The 17261-nt window shown below is 41.8% G+C and overlaps 1 protein-coding gene across 5 annotated transcripts in view; it reads right to left on the bottom strand.

Annotated features, from left to right (window-relative positions):
- The window catches only part of ctnnd2a (catenin (cadherin-associated protein), delta 2a), a 229627-nt gene that overhangs the window by 185333 nt on the left and 27033 nt on the right, over positions 1-17261 (bottom strand). For all 5 annotated transcript variants that reach the window (XM_076761325.1, XM_076761327.1, XM_076761326.1 and 2 more), the window contains exon 2: positions 9631-9761. In XM_076761325.1, the coding sequence (XP_076617440.1) occupies positions 9631-9759 (129 nt within the window). In that variant the 5' untranslated portion in view covers positions 9760-9761. The remainder of the gene's footprint in view (positions 1-9630; positions 9762-17261) is intronic.

Genomic DNA, 17261 nt, shown 5'->3' on the forward strand with positions numbered 1-17261 from the left:
GTCTAACAATGTCATTGTTCTTCCTGGTTCTACAGGATTCTGCATCGTTCAGAAATGACCAGATATAACTCTGGGAGGGGACGGTGGACACATAACAAATGAACACATTAATACTGAGTCTGAGCTTGTTGGGGCATCGTGGGGAAACCTTGGCAGGCGGCAGACTTTTGACCTAGATTTCGGTTGTTTGTAGCTACTACAAACTGTAGCTGAACTGAAAGCAGAACTTTCAAAACAAACTGTTGGTACTAAGAAAGTTCTTTTACTGTTTTATGAAGTCATCATACCCCAGTGACATATCAGTAACAACTGACTTTTCTAGCTCCAAACAGCTCATTTATTATAAGATGGGTGAGCGTCACTGTGCCTCTCACTTTTTGAAATGTTGAGAGCAGATTCATTTTTAGATGAGGCAGAATCCTTAATTTCAAGACAGCTAATTCAATAAAAAAGTCAGGTTTTACAGTAGATTGGCCGCAATAACCACAGTGAAAATGGTGCATGCTGTGGACGAAAGGTTAGCTGCAGGTGTAACAATCAATACTGAGTACATTGTACATTGACTGAGGGGAGTCCCCACCAGCATGCGAGAGCTGTGTCCGTCCTGACTGCTGACAATGGCAGCACCTACAGCTGGTCATTACAGGGGCAAAGAGCACGCCCTGCTACTGACTTTTTATTTTAATTATCAGCATTAAATCCTTCATCAGCTTGAATTAAAAAGTTTTGACTTTGTGGCTGTTCTTCCTGGATAAACTTTTAGTTTTTTGGTGAGCTTCCCAGCAGTCTTGGAGTGTTTGTATTGGATCATTTATCCCCGCCACAGAGAGTGTACAAACAGCATTGTACTGTGATTCCACTTTCGCTGATTGACCTTCAAACGGTAATTGGCAAGTCTGGTTTGGTAGTTGTCTCGGAGTGCTGGATATTGGATAGCTGCCACTGAAACTCAGCTCTCTCTCCTGTTTTTCCCTCTCTCTCAAGCCCTCTCTACCTCATTTTCTTTCCCTCTTTGTCATTTAATTAATTTACCAACCAATAACTTCTCCAAACCTCTGCATCTTCTACCTGTGCCCTTTGTCCTCTCCGCTCTCCCACACACACACATACATTGCATTTCAAGTTTCATCTCTCTTGCTCGTTCTCTCTCTTTGGCCAAAAGCATGGCAGCTGCAGTAGCATGTAGCCTGCCAGCTGCCAGTTATGATGATGGTGACAGTGCAGTGGGGGTGCTGGCTGGGTGATGCTGACTAAATGGAACATTGCAGCACCACTGGCAGACACAAACTCAAGCTCATGCATGCACGCACACACTCAACTACACACACAACGACGGTGCCAAAGAGCACAACAGCCTTCAGGCCAACTAATAATTCTTCCCCTGCCACAGCCAGGGTGAGGCAGCTGAACACCACCCTTTTCTGCCCCAGTCTCCCCCAGATGCTCTCTCTGTGAGTAAATGGCAAGGGGATACTGCTACCATGACATATATCCCACTGAGGCTTGTTACAAGTCACCTTGGCAGCCTTTAGGTTAATCTAAAAGCCACAAGTCTTCATCAGGAATAGGACTCTTACATTAAAAGTGCACCTGGCATCTGTGAGTGAATCAGGTGTTCTGGAGGCTGCAGAAACACGCACAAGACGGATAGCACACACAGCACGGCTCTCTGCTGAATGAATGAGTGAGAAAGCAACTGCTGGAAGAATGCCTCATAGCAGTGAGACAGGTTTGGCTTCCCAGTGTTATCTGATATCTGTGTGTGTGTGTGTGTGTGTGTGTGTGTGTGTGTGTGTGTGTAAAAAGCATCCGTGTCTCCCATTCTTTCCTGCTGAGTGTGTTTACTGGCAGGCTGGGCAATTTCTTCTATACCTAACAGGCAACCATCTCTATAGTGTACTTATCCACATGGCTTAAACACACACACTGAGGCAGACAAGCAGGCACAGACCCATTCACTGGCATAATTGCATGCACAAATGAGCATATATTGTACGTACAATACATACGTATGTGCAATTAGTCCAGTCACACACACACACACACACACACACACACACACACACACACACACACACACACACACATAGTCCCGCTAGCTAAATGATCTGTTCCCACACTGGCACAGAGAAAGAGACAAATGTTGAAGGACACCGAGGACGCACACAGAGTGAAAGAGGCACCGAACCCAATTTTCAGCCTGAAAACCACTGGCAGAGGGGCTGGCAGATAGGTTCAAAGCACAAAAAGCTTTGAACTAGCACATCCACTTTCTGAATGTGCTGTCAAAGTTCTAACTGTAAGGTGGTATGACAGTGTCATTTCAGAGTTAACCGCCACCACAGCAGAAAGAGCATGCTGTAAGAGTATTATGCTGTTATAGCAGCAAGAAACCTTACAATTTCCAATTTCTTTTGCATAAATCGAAGGTTTACATGGTCCTCCGTGTCACAGATATCAGATTCCACAACCCTAGGAAACCTTTTCAAAGCATTATTGGTAATTTCACCATTGTTGTCAACTGGAAAATAAGTTTTTTTTTCCTCAGGAGTCACAAGGTTTTTCATCAGTTGCTGCATTTGATAGCTGTGGTTGTGTGGGAGGATTCATTTTTTTCCCCATCATTCTGACCCTGAGACAGAGTTAATTTATACCAGCTGCAAAACACAGCTGTCAACCCCAGCAAAAGACACGGTATCAATAAAGGGGAGAGAACAGGAGAGGCAGAGATGGACGCCGAGGCAGAGAAGCAGAGAAGTCTATTAGGACACACATATGCACAAACAACACACACACCTACACAAATGCGGTTTCAGCGCAAATCGTAAACGACACACAGACACCTACACAAAATCACTTTTAAAAGAAACTCCTATGAGTGTTCGAGAGTGTCAAAGCGGTGAGAATATGCAAAGTAAATAAGCAGAACAGTAGTCAAGCTTAGTGAGAGCATATTAGCGAATGGAAAGTTTTGAGCTCACTGTAAAGGCCAGTGAAGTGCACTGAAGCTCCACCAAAGAAAAGGAGTCTGGAGAATAAGTCAGCAGTCTAGAGGATCGAATACATTACCCTCTCGGCTCTGAAAAAGACCTCGCTCCTTTCAAATACGCAAAGCCTCCATCAGTTGTGAACCCCTGATAACTTGAGTGGTTTATGGATACTTTCAGCTCACATGCAACAAACTCAAAGCAGGACGAGCACAGTGTAGTTCAGCAGCATGCAGAAAGAGCGAGTGTTTTTACAGACGTGGAAGGGTCAGATGAACCTCAATATAATGACAATAATGGGTGCAGACGGATTCACACGTGCATTTCAGGATTTCTATTTGAAACAGTATTGTTCTGTATAAATGAAAACAAATTCACATGCGTTTCTTGTTTTAAATAAATGTAATTGAAATCTGCAAATAATATGTGTTATCACAATAACAGTTAACTTGTTTAAACGCAGTATATATACAGTATATATATGTGTGTGTGTGTGTGTGTGTGTGTGTGGATTTAACTTACATCCATATGCTATCATTATTATTGAGGCTGATCTGACTCCATAGAAGGGAAGCATATGATGAAGATGACATTGACGACGATACTGATGGCTACAACTCTGACAATGACAATATTCACGGTGATGATGAATATTGCAAATGACCAAAAGAACAAGATGCTGAAGTTTAAAGTCCCCAATCAGTGCTCATGGAGCATATACATTAACTGTAAATGTGGACTGTATTTTAGATGGAAATTTGTATTTTTTATTAAGAAAATTCAAATTCAAACAACCCTTCCAACATTAAGATTTAACATTACCAAAGATTTCTTAATTATACAACCAGACTGAGGTCTATCTAACTCTATTCCCTCCAATTCCCCCAGTTCACTCACTGTGATGCATGCATGGGAGGTGTGAAAACACGCATGCACACACATGAAAGAGCACTGTAACGTGATAGGCTGTGCATGTCCGGGATGTTTTGAATCATGTAATTTGCTGATGACAGCTTCAGCGTAATTCTACATGCAAAGTGTGATGTTATGTGTAAATTGTATGTGTGAAATGTGTCAACTGTCACAATGTCACCCAGTTCCTAGTCTCAAATCCTCCTTGTCTGCTTTCAGGTCCTGCCATTCCCATGTGTGTTCCCACTCTTCCCCATCACCTGACCTCCCCCGCCCACCTGCACAACACTTCCCCAGCCCAGTAGCACATACAGGACCCTGGCCCATTTCCATTCATTCCACACCAAGTTGTCTTTGTGCTTCTGTCATGTACATTGTGGAGAAACACCTACAAAGGTAGTAATAAAAACAGATGGAGTCCTTTTCAGCAATAATAACAAAAAGCTAATAAAAGCACAAAATAATTTCATAACCAATGTGAGAGACAGACCTCATTTCATCTAAAAACACAGGATCCAGACATGAAAGGCTCTGGCCATGTCGTCAGTCAAGCAGTCAGCAGGATCTAAGGCAACATAATACACTGTAATTCTTAAACACCCTGAAAATATTCTTGTTCCAAAAGATTTATTCTATGACTGCTCAATAACTTATCATTTTTACCCTTCAGCCTTCAGTCTGTTTTTTCTTTGCATTTTTTTTTTTTGGCTCTAAGGTTGCATAATTGTTTACTAAGCCATGATACCAAATGCCACAACCTGTCAATAATAGAATGTAATTTGAAAGCAACAGATTGGCTACATGCTAAAATGTGAAGATGAAGAACGCAAAGCATCACCTCCTTTAAGCCAGAGCATGTTTCTCAGGTAAGATTAACTGCCTGCTGGGTGTTCAGCACGGCATATAAAACAGCTTTCATTAAAGTCATTATAAGTGGAATCATTGACTCACGGTATCAGTCAGGGATAGAGCAAAACACAAAATAACATGCAGATTATAATTCAGCAAGAAACAAGGTTAAATTGCCAGGGCTTATTCCAGAAACAGAGCAGGACATTAACTCCAGCTAAATGAAAATATGCATGAAACTGATAGATTGTAGAGCAAATCAGCACTGGTTAAATTGGTCTCTGTGGAGCTCTCCTGGGGCAAGTTGAGCCATGATGCAACACACTGCAAAGCATCTTGAGAAACTCAAATGGCTCCAACTGTAGCAGCACTGCCGTTAACTATGAGAACTCTAACAAGAGGGATAGCCAGTTGACATCCATCTGAGAATGTGGAGATTTTGCATGAAGCAGATTTCCTGTTGAGTTTTCGAACTCATGTACATTCAATTAGACTCCTTGTTTTTGTGGACTTAAAACGGATAACTTAGAGGACAATCCACAAAAATGCATTGGAATACTCAACTCTCTATTCCACCGTGTGCAGTAGCTTCATTTTGAAAAATGAGCGACTAGTAAGATAATACATTTGTAAATATGGACGTTGCATTTTTCAGTTTTAGTCACACATTTTTTGCTCATTTGACTGCTGTGTGCCCTCCAAGTGAGGGTCCTCAGCGACAAAAAATAGCTGGGGACTTCATGCACTGGAGGAGACACATGGCACACCTTCAGCTACCCCAGAGTTATTAGCAGCAATGATGCGTGTAGTACACAGAGAACTGGTCATGCCATGACCTGCAAAGCCAGGAACACTCGGCCTGAGTGCTTTGCCCGCTAAAACCAGAGTTACACAACTACAGGCAATGCACTTCTCAGTGTCATGTATCTTCATTAAATCTCAGGGACCTCATTGGAATAGCGGCGTATTTGTGCATTACCACTGGCTGTTGGGTTGCTTCTCTGTGTAGGGAATTCCCAGCAACATTTCTCTGTGACCAGCTAAGCCAACTGGGCTGGAGCTCACAGGCCGTGAGCTAATGGACCATCTGATGTTTTTTTTCTACAAAAACCACAGAATCACATACAGGAGAGAGTGAATTTCAGCAGACCAGTAAGCTACACTTCGCTAAAGTAATCGCTTTTCTAAAACGGTGAATTTACTATATATGATTTATGAATTTACATTTTAAGAATACAGTGGATGCACAGAGGAAGAGGAGAAGGAAACCTGATGGTTTCAGGTAAGACAGTCTTGGTAAGTGTTCATGTTGTGGCAGGCTCAGCTGTAGAACAGACTGGCAGGCTCTGATAAATTCTGACTAATAAATACCAGGTCTTGTATAAACTTACAACTATTTCCAGAAAGTTGCGTTGTGCTGTCAGCTGTAATTAGGTTTTACATGTTGTGTGCTGCAGTTCTGCCTTCTGATGTAAAATGCAGCAGTTCACTTTATTCTTTGTCACTTGTATTTACAGTATGTTGAGTCTATTTTCTGTTTCCCTGACGGAGACAAATTGGCTAATTTTACTGTCAGTCCAGCATTAACACAGCCAGTACAGGCAGCCTTGTCATGAATGAAACATCTTTGCAGTCAAATATCTGCAAGTGTATTTTTTGCTTCAAACTGGCAAGAATGAAGCTGCAGGTGTAAGTGGTGCGCCTCGTTGTCTTTTCAGTGCAGTGTTTCTTTTCGTCATCGTATGAATTGTTAACCTTGTGGTTATATCAGCAGCAGTTATGTGAATATGGACATGGGAAATCAGATGCCTGTTTCCTCTGGCGATGCATCTGCCAACTTCAGATAAAAGAAGAGATAGATACCGTATAGAAATGTAATATTCACAAACAACAATACACTTTCACCACTTGAGCTACACTTTAGATCCATACTGTTTCACAAATATGGATTTTCTGGCCCAATAACAGCACAACTGACAGCTCAGAGTGGTGTCACAGACCATCATCTTACCCTTACTGAACACTGCGTGAATTCATTGTCAAACTACTTCCCATTTTTAACAAACTCCAGGGCTAACAGTGGTAGAAAATAATTTCCCTAACATGAAAACACACACTCAAAAAGCAGACAGATGGTGTCCACAAAAAATGGAATCCAAGCCATGTGTGTATTCTCACATTTGTGTATCCTCGGCGGACACCACAATGGAAGGAGGTGTGTGTTAGGCATGATGATGTGCCGCAACGGGAGTGGGCCTGCTGGGTTACTGGAGCGATATGTCCATGTGCAAGGACATCCCACACACACACACACGCGCGCACACACACCTGGACAGAGCATGCTAGTGTGAGGCAGAGAGAATGTGAGAGCTATATTTAGAGTTAACCTTTTAACACACATTTACATCTTGCATCTATTACACACTTACACATGTATGCACACACATTTTGTGCACACAAAAAAGGCAAAAATCCTGGACTGTGTAGAAATCAAAGAAACAGATATTCTGCATTTAAGATCCACAGTATGAACATATCAGAATATCACATTAATATCACGCTTCTGTGTTGTCCACACCATCAGTTATTATGTGCACATGTGTGCCTGGTGTGGATATACATTATTCATGAAATATCATGGTGGTGTACAAATAGATCTGCTGAAGGAAGTGTCTCATATACATACACACTATCTTATCAACAATAAACACTGTAGGACCCCAAACAGAGGAACAACTACAGGGAGAGCAGGTGGAGGGACTGTAGGAGGAAATATTGGAAAAATCAGTTAAACATATGCTCTTTGCAACTATTGATTTTAGAGGAATTTTTAGAAGCAAAATCAATGCAATAAATGTATCATGGTGAGACTGGTGTAGAGTCACGATGACAAAAGGATCTGACATACAGTCCAAATGTGAGTGCCAGTATGTTTTGTTGAAAAATAACAGTGCCTGCCCATCTGATCTGTTAATTATCACTTTCAAACTACTGTTTCTAAAACACTGCTAATGTAGTTACTGCAAAGCCATTTATGTTTGGAAATTATCCTTTGCAGCCACTGTCTTCTGTTGCTGGCCAATAATCAGCTCCAACAGAGCAACTGGTCAAATACCTTTCTCAAAGATTCGTCAGCAACAATGTCTTGTTTATTTCCCCACTGCAATATGCATGTCAAAAAAAGAGAGAATGGACTGTCTAGTGCGTCTCAACAGTATGTAAAAATGTTTGGTGAAAGGAAAAGGATGAAAAGTCCCACAGCTGGTGGTGATTTTTTCAACCTGACACCATGCATCAATGCTGAATCATGTAGTTCTGACAGGGAAAAAAATATACATTCCAGCAGTCACTGCAGCCTTTTCCCTTATTGAGACTTATTGTAACATAAAAATCATGTTGCGTGAACACCTAAATGCAAAGGCATTGCCTTTTTGATGAACGAACGAGGAACTAATGATGAATTTCCCAAACATTTTTTTCTCAGGGGAGGAGTTTTTAGAGCTGCTGCGCTGCAGAAGAAAATAAGACCTCAACAATAGCTACACGTCTGTGATGTATTCTCTTTGGGTAACTTCTGCACATTTGCTCTCCCAATGGGGGGGGTGGGGGGTGGGGGGTGGGGGGATGAGGCTGGGCTGGGGTACAGGTTCAAATCTGGTCCACTGCATGCTTCAGTGAGTCAGTAATGTGAGAGCACAGAGAGGTTCTCTGGTAGAGAAAAAAAGAAAAATGAATGCCATTTGCAAAGAGGAAAAAACTTAAATTGCCATCAGCACTTGTCCTTCACTCGGTAAGGGTAAATGGAATATTTTGTGGTATTAAATTAAGGAGAACTTCAGAGTCGATTTAGATAGGCAAAATGATAAATCTATGGTGTATTGCACTTGCTGATGAGCTAAATCCAAATGAAACAGCATTCCATTACACAAAGGAATAAGTCCAAGGCTAAACACAAATCACCAAATGCAATTAGTGAGAACTTGAGGTTTTTTTTTCCAGTCGGGACTCGAAATGTCTTTTCAAAGTGCAAGCAAGGGTCGTGCACATGTTCGTGCATGAGGTTGACTGTTTTATCCTTCAATAAAGTGAAGAAAAACACACAGAGAAGGATACTGATTTAATTGTGCAAGCTTAAACACATGCCCTGTAGTAACCAAGGCTGTTGAATGTGACGTTTTCTGCACAACTCCCACATGGACACAACTGCATTAATCAAACCCACAAAGCTACTTCCCCTCCAATCGTTCCTTCTTTTTGCTCTCTCTCCCGCCCCTTCTCAGTCCAACATTTTAATCTCAATGGCTTCCAATGCAAAACATGCAAATCACTACAGTCCTACACCCACCTCCCTCCTTTTTTCACACAAAAGCAACCCACCCTACCTGGCTTATATCACCCCACCTGCCTCTTCTTCTCTCTCTTCTATGTCCTCCTTCCATTCCCTAATTCCCATTTAAACTGAAACCAGGCAGCATCATGGCCCAGCCTATCCTCTTGCAGCACTGCAGCTTCCTTCCAACGCTCCCCATCGAGTAATTGCCTTGATTTTAATGACTTTTTCAATTATGTCTACTTGGCTACAGCTCTTGCCCTGTAATCTCCATCATTTCCATCTATTACACTCCAGCATTCCCTTGGCACCAATCAATCTTTGGTGTCTTTCAAACACTTTAAAGCAGCGGAGTGCCTTCTTCCCTGAATAACAGTGGCAACCTTCTGACCCGCCCCATAGCAAGCTGGGCAAGGGCTATGATGCAGAGAGGAGGAAAGAGCGAGAGAGAAAAAGCAACCAAAAGCAGAAATGTGCTTTTCTTATCAAAGCTGAACACAATACAGGTCTGGCAAATATGCAACACACACATGTAAATGGGAGAGTTCCTACCTGCTCTTTGACAGAGGCAAGGATGGACGAGGTCGTCTCTGTCTCAGATCTTTCTCCGTTGGAGGCTGGCATCACAGGGGCAACCATGGCCCCCTTCTCCTGCTCCGCAGGCTGCTCTGGCACCGGCATTGCTAATATGAACACACACACACAAAGAAGAAACTTGATTAAGTTGCCTGCAGTTTTTGAGGCACAAAAAAGTGGTAAGTAAAAATTGGGTCATATCAATGGCAATCATGTTTTAAAGATCAATAGATTGACTTTGTTTAGAAGTTGCCACCTTGCATTGATGCACGAATATTCAATCGATTCTACTTTGGAGACACAGAACAGAAGCACTGTAGCAACAATGCAGGACTTGTGACTTCTTCAATGATTCCATCTCTGTCATACGGTCCATTTTTCAGGGCCTGTCCATTGTTCAGACGGCCTATTATTCTGAAACCCCAGTAGTCGGAAAAATGTCTCATAGGACCGAAAGGCCATTTGTCCGACAGTATGTTATCCGGAAAATAAACGCCCATTGCTCCAAAGGGCCATTGCTCCCAAAATATACACTCTCCCTGCAGTTGTTAGTCCAGTTACCGCCGGCCCTGTCCATGGGTCAGAGTTTAGATTAGGACAGGGTTTGGATAAAAACAGTTACATTAGGATAAAAATGTTTTTTCAGCGGTGACCCTGCCAATACCAGCTTTGTAAAGCTAAGGTGTATTTTCATTCTGCAAAAGGCAGCGTTTCTGTCAACTCCAAGCAATTACAAATTCAGTTTCCCAAAATTTAGAAATTGCACTTATTAAAACACCAGAAAAGACCTGGCACTGATTATTTAGAGGTTTTCAAACTGTGAGGCGAGTCTCCCCAAGGGAGAGTTGCAGGGGTACGTGTTCCAACCCAGTCATAAACCAGTCAAAGCCATTATCGATAAACCATGCTTGAAATATCTAATAAAGTTTTAAATACAGCTTGCAAAGTCAGTGTATACATTACAGCAAGATTCCAGGGTCTCATACACATAAGTTTGAGTGTGAGTAGAAAATAAAAGACAGTATGACAGTTAATATCTCGTGGAACCAATCCTTTAAACATGTCAGCCAGTTAGAGAGTTTACAACACAGGGGGTACAGTGGCTGCTTATGGCATACAAATGAATACCAAACTCTAAATACAAACAGAAATTAGTTTGCACACACACAGACACACACACACACACCTCACCTGTGTCACTGCCAGCATGTCACTTCACAAATAGGGGTCCTTGTAGACTCGTTAAAATGTGATGCCCCACTTATCCTGACTGTAATTACTTTATTAAGGATACAGGAAAGTGGTGCATGTCTCTAACTAATTCATTTCAAAGAGATGAGAATTGCAATTATTATAGTTTTATTAGGAAAAAAAAAAACATAACTTTTGGGACTTCGACCTACATCAGCCATCACCTCGCCAACTGTAACAAATTAGCATCAGTCCTGCATGGTTACATCTGACTTCCCTCTTTGCCGAAATTCATCATAAGGCCTGGACACACCGCGCAGTGATAACAGATGCATCATTCAACACTTTACTAAATTGAGCCATCGATAAAATGCTAAATTATTTAAAATTTCATCCTGTTGTAACATTAATCGGAATTGTTCCAAATCGTCAATAAAAGGCTTCTGTGCCTCTTTCCTGTCTGAGCTCAGAGACGGGGAAATAAAAGTCAGAGAAATCAGGAAATTGGTCTGCGAGTTTTAGAGAGAAAGGACTGTGGGGACAGGATTTTGTCAATACAGCGGCCCTGACTTCAGTAAAAGACTAAATAATGAGCTGATTCAGTGTGGAATTTGATCATCGAGCTTCTTGCTTTACACTTTTCCCTTTTAACATTTAACGTGGAGATGCAAATCTGCACTAGTTTTGGTTAAACCCACACACGTATAGACACACTGGTGCATGTACACATACGCAATGCACGCTCAGTCATGTATCTTACTAGTGTTTCACGGTTTTACACAAGCTCTTTGAGAGCAAATATCTATTTACAGTAACGCCATTTAGAGAGCGGATCAGACAGACGTTGAGGGTAAGTGAGCCATTAGTGTCAAGCAAGTCAGCTTTCAAAGTCAGTGAGGATCCAGACAGCCTGCAAATCAAACATCCAGTCAGTGTATCAGCCAGTCAGCTAGCCACCAGACAGACAGCAGGCCAGACAGGGTGGTGTCGGTAAATAAAAGATGCTAGCGAGATGGCCCGCAGATGGTTATTTTCACTCTCACTGACAAACACCACTACTGTGTCTGGCATCTCCCCTCCTGAGTAGAGATGAGTCACCAGAGTTTGGCTCCTGAGCAACCAGAACCCCAGCAAAGACCATATTACACCAGCTGGCTGACTGCCGCATTTCTCTTGAATGAGACAGCCAAATGTGCAAGTAAGTGGGAAGAGGACAGACTTAGGCTACCTCACTTTCTTTGTGGAGTCCTGCAGTTGTTTTTTCTGTTTTTTCTGTTTTTGTTTTTTCTCTTTTTTTTACAGTGAACACCTCCAGCGATGAACTGGAGCCGTGAACAGCCACAGCAGAATGAACCTATGTAAAAACGTGCTCCATCAATAATTTAATCTGCGGCTCCTTGGCAACGGTTTTGTGCTGTGGTGGTTTGGTTTTGTTGCCACAAAACCATTCAGTTACATCTGCGGCACATAAAACCCACTGTATTTTGAAATAGGCATGACAGACCTTTCTCGTGGCAGGAAAATCACAGGTGTGACTAATGATATTAATGAAGGTTTCATTCCATTTAGCTGTGCCAGTAAGCCATACCAGTGTGCCAGCCTGCACAATAGCAGAGCCCCTGCACTGGCACACCTAAATGAAATGCAGCCCTTATTAGTTACACCTGTTTTCACAAGTCAAAATGTCTGTACCCACTAGTTGTGTGCTTTTTTTGTGCATTTTTGGGAAGATTTTAAAATCTACTTTGTTTAACTCTGCATAAATGTAGATGAGCAACTGATTCGTTATTAAATTCCAAGTGGCTTTTTTTTTTTTTTTTGCATTTGTTGGCACTGAAGAACAGTGTTTTGTGGCATTGGTTCATCTAATAATCTATTATCCCACTGCTTTCTGACACATTATTCAGTAAAATGACAAATATAAGCATGAAATACTACATTCAGCAAGCAAAACAAGGTTTGAGTGATTTTAATAAGTGCTTTCTTGTGGTCAAAGCTTGAATCTCTTGAACCACTAAAGGAAATAAATCTGAATCCAAACCCAGCAGCAATGCAATTTTTGAGCCCCTGCATACAACAAAACACCGCATTGTGACCATTTATTGTCTGAGGAAGCCAGTGATCATTTAGAGAGAAGGCACAAACCCTTTGTGATTAGTGTCCAGACAGGTGCTGTGTTCAGAAAATTGCAAAGCTGGCTCACTGTATATTGGCTGCTTCAGAGATAATCCCAGTACAAACACATTTGCCATCAAATGTCACAATACTCCACCACCCCAATGTTCTTCCTGGGCTATTGTCAACAGGCACAGTTGAGCTGCTATTGAATAGATGTGTTACGTTCTGCAGGGTACAATGTAACAGGAACCTCAGCTTAGAGGGGGCTTTTGTAGCTCTTGGGACACATTTAATTGCAGCGCATTCGTCCTGATTTGAGTTGTGTGTGGCTTCCTGCTGAACTGAGCGGGAATGATGGCCTGACATTTCATTTGGCTTGGGCCTAGATAAGACAAGAAAAGCTCGAAAAAAAACCTCCTGTTTTTGACAGTATAGTAGAGGACCAAGCGTTTAGCGAAGTTCCTTGGAGAGCAAAGTGTAAACAACAAAAGAAAAACTCCCAACAGGAGGAAAAAAAAACTGCACATCACAGTTTGAAGATTTTCTACTACTAATTTCCTCAGAAGTTTGCAGTCTGCGAAAGAGAAAACCAAACAACAAGTCAATGAACAACTGTACTCTTTGAAAGCATGTCTGCTATTCAGGCTCAACAACTGAAGCTTAAACAGCAACAGATCTCAAAACATGCCGGATCGTTCTGAAGCTTTCCCATCATTCAAGCCATTGGCCACCTACTGCCTCAGTGCTATCACTCATTTGTGTTTGAATAATATTCTACGTTGCATTCTACAATATTTTCAAGAGCAAATTGAAAACGGTTGAATTAGAATCCCTTAATGACAGGAGAACCGCGCTGTAATGCAGCGTTCTACAGTACGGCACTGCACTCCATATGCGAGTGAAAATTAGAGATGGTTGACTCTGTTCTGACACCCCAGTTGGAAAAATACATAGATTCATTAAGCTGAAATGACGGTGCAGAGCTGTTATCTCTCTTCTCTTAAAACAGCCGCGCACACATCACTCAGCGAGCAGCTTCTGATCTAAGCCCGTGCATTCACTGGTCAAAATTACAAACGGTAGCAGCGGCAGGTTGCATCAACTGTTGCTAACTGTCACTAAATCTGTGAGTAGCTTGATGGCAAAACAGAACTTTTGTTTGGTTTGTGTGCACTCTGCAAGGCAAACCAGTGACTCAGCCAAAGAGTGTTTATGAGAAGCGTCACTGCAACACCACCGTACAATGACATGGACTTTTATAGTCCCAACAGCTCCAGCGGAGTGGTCCATCTTGTCTCTAGTGGATCGCTTCACATCAGTGTCAGCGGTCACTGTTAAACTTGAAGCTCATCACCTTCATAGTTTTAGATCAGAACATTCAGTATTCAAATCAAGCAGCTCTTCAAAAATAACGCTTCAAGCTGTCAGATATATATTTAATCAAACTTTTGGCAAATACAAGTGTCAGATCAGACTTGATTTTGGCAAGTACTCTATACTTGGATCAGGATTGGGCCAAAAAAACTTGATCGGAGCATCCCTTGCATTTTTATATGTGATCACTGAGCACATCAGTAACCACTGTCTTTGTGTTAGTCTACAACGGATGCTTAGGTTGACGATCAAAATATTATATATGCAACCGATCCCAAAAAAATATACTAAATATTTGTAAATTAAATAGACATGAAAAACCAGTCAGCCTCCTGATTATACTAATTGCAGTAATACTGGTTGAGGGTTTTGAAGTCGAACTCTTTTAAGTATGGCTGTTTGATTCTATTAAATGTGGGCATCTGGTCTACTTGGTTGTTGCTGTCTGCTCACAACTGAAAAAAGTACTTCTGCTCCACACACAGGCAAAAACACACGCATCTATGTACAAACACTGAGGTTACTCACACCCCGAGTCATAGGATTTGGCAGGATGGGCACCTCTGACCCATGCTCACGCCGTGACCTGGCAGGCCTCCACACCGGCCCCTTCTGGCAAAGCACACCTTACATGAACATGTGTGTGTTACACAAACACACACACAGACAGATAAATTCGGTGCATGCACACATTTTCCTCCAGCGTCCTTTCCCTTTAACCTATGCCCCGTCAGCTGTCTGAATGCGTGCCTTGTTGGCTTGACTGCATTGCCCAGCTCTTCCCTCTAACCTTATCTTCTCTTTTATCCTCTTTTCACCCGTTTGCCCCTCTAACATTTTAAAATCTAACTGGTTTCACTGTCCGGCCAGTTGTTTGCAGCGAGCTGGTGTCCTTTTGGTTGCACTATGCAATGTTTATAATCACTAATGTTCTCTGATCTGTCAGGGAGACAGGACTTTTCAAATTTTTGAAAATGACTACTCCTTCTCTGCTTGACTTCTTAACATTTTGTCTTTTTTAGTCTCCTGTTCCATCCCCAGGCCACGTCTTAAGTACTGCGTGATCAGGAAGCCATTGTCCTCAACATGTTTGACTGGGGGGCACCTCTGAGGAAACACAATCCAAAGCATGCTTCTCCCCTTCACATGAAATGACACTGTTGAAATATTTACCTGGTTTTGAAATGCAATCTAAGTTAGAAAGATCTGGATGACTGCTGCTATAAAAGAAGGAGGTTCTCGGGGATGTGAAATACTGTAGGTGGTCCTCCAGCACATCTACTGCACACTAGCACACAGCTGGCATTTATCACAGAAGACATTTTGGCTTGTCACAGGAGGGGAAGCACAGGAGTAAATAATAAAATTAATGATGGCTGAATTCAATTTAGCTGTTTCAGTTTCAGGGTCCTGTTATTGTGCATGCTGGATCACTGCCACAGCTTACTTGGAGCCCTCCTTAATGTTATGAGTAACACCTGCGTTTTTTCCTACAATGACAAGTCAAAATGCCTGCGGTCAACAGAGTCTTACCTTCTCCAGACCATGGGGATATCCTGACCAGCTGCAAGGTATTTACAGGCTAGACAGCACAGTTGATCAGTGTATGACAGGAGTAAGTGTGTACCTCAAGCCAGTCCTCTTCTACTGCTGACAAGTCAATTTATCCATTTGTCATATCTCTTTCCTTTAAGACCTGCTGTTCAAAATAATTAAAAAATTCAACACATACTATTATGCCATATAATGATATTTTGGTTAAATCACTGAGAATGGCAATATAAAAACCTTTATCTGAGAAAACCCATTTGTAACAAATGATTACAAAGAAAATAAACACTTCACGTTTATTCCAACTGGACATTATAGCACAGCACCAATTACACAAGGTGGCAATGACTGAAAAACAGAACTACAGTAAGCTAGCATCCCTTTAACTTCAAGACCATGTTCAAATTTTGACTGGTTAATGTAGTCATAACCACTAGAACCAACACTTCCATGATACAGAATCACTGGAACCAACAAAGAACACTTAAAAGACTCGAACTGTCCGTGTCCTGTTCCTACGGGGGGTGTCAACTGAACATACAGGTGTGGCGACATGTATTTTTAGTGCAGAACTACAGATGCAACCACTCACTAGGCTTGGAGCCACGCCACCCACACGCGCGCCCACACACGCACAAAACGACGATTGTGTTCCCATTTGGAAAGTCCGTGGAAAGTCCCACCAGCCATAACGTTCCGCGTCAAGTTCTGAGTCGCGCAGCAAATGTAAACAATTGACAAACTACTTCCTGTTAGCCAGTGGCTCAAAGCAACGTTTACATCAAGTATAGTATTAAAATATACATTTTGGAGTACCTGAGGATAAATGATGTCTGCCAAACGTTACTGTCCTCCTCAAATAATGTTAATTAATTACTGAGGTGCACGCGCACTGGAGCTGGCGCTGTCCACTCGATCAACAGAAGGGCGCCACCTCCTGCCGAAATGCCGTAATATCACTCAGTGTAAACCGTATGAGGGCTGTTCATCTACAACCTGTGGAGTTCTCATAAACTACAACAAAGGCAAAAACTATTTCCTTTAGATCTTAACAGATTACTTGAGTTATTTATCTTACAGCTTAAGTCAAGAGTCATAAGGAGTACTGGTTGGATAAATTGGTATCATATTATGTTATCAATTACATCTGCATGTTGACTTCAAATTTAATTTTAGGTAAATGTAAATGAATGAAATGAAAATGAAAATGTACAAATATTAAATGCAATAACATACACACAATAACATTTAACTTGTAAGGTTAGACAAGGCTTGTATAATGTATTCTTTATAAAATCCCAAACTTTGGGATGAAATATTTGCATTCATTGCATCATTAAAATTGGCTCCTGGTGAAAAATAATAGCCTGTTT

The sequence above is a fragment of the Chaetodon auriga genome, chromosome 21 (genome assembly GCF_051107435.1).
Source record: "Chaetodon auriga isolate fChaAug3 chromosome 21, fChaAug3.hap1, whole genome shotgun sequence".
Classification (NCBI taxonomy): Eukaryota; Metazoa; Chordata; class Actinopteri; order Chaetodontiformes; family Chaetodontidae; genus Chaetodon; species Chaetodon auriga.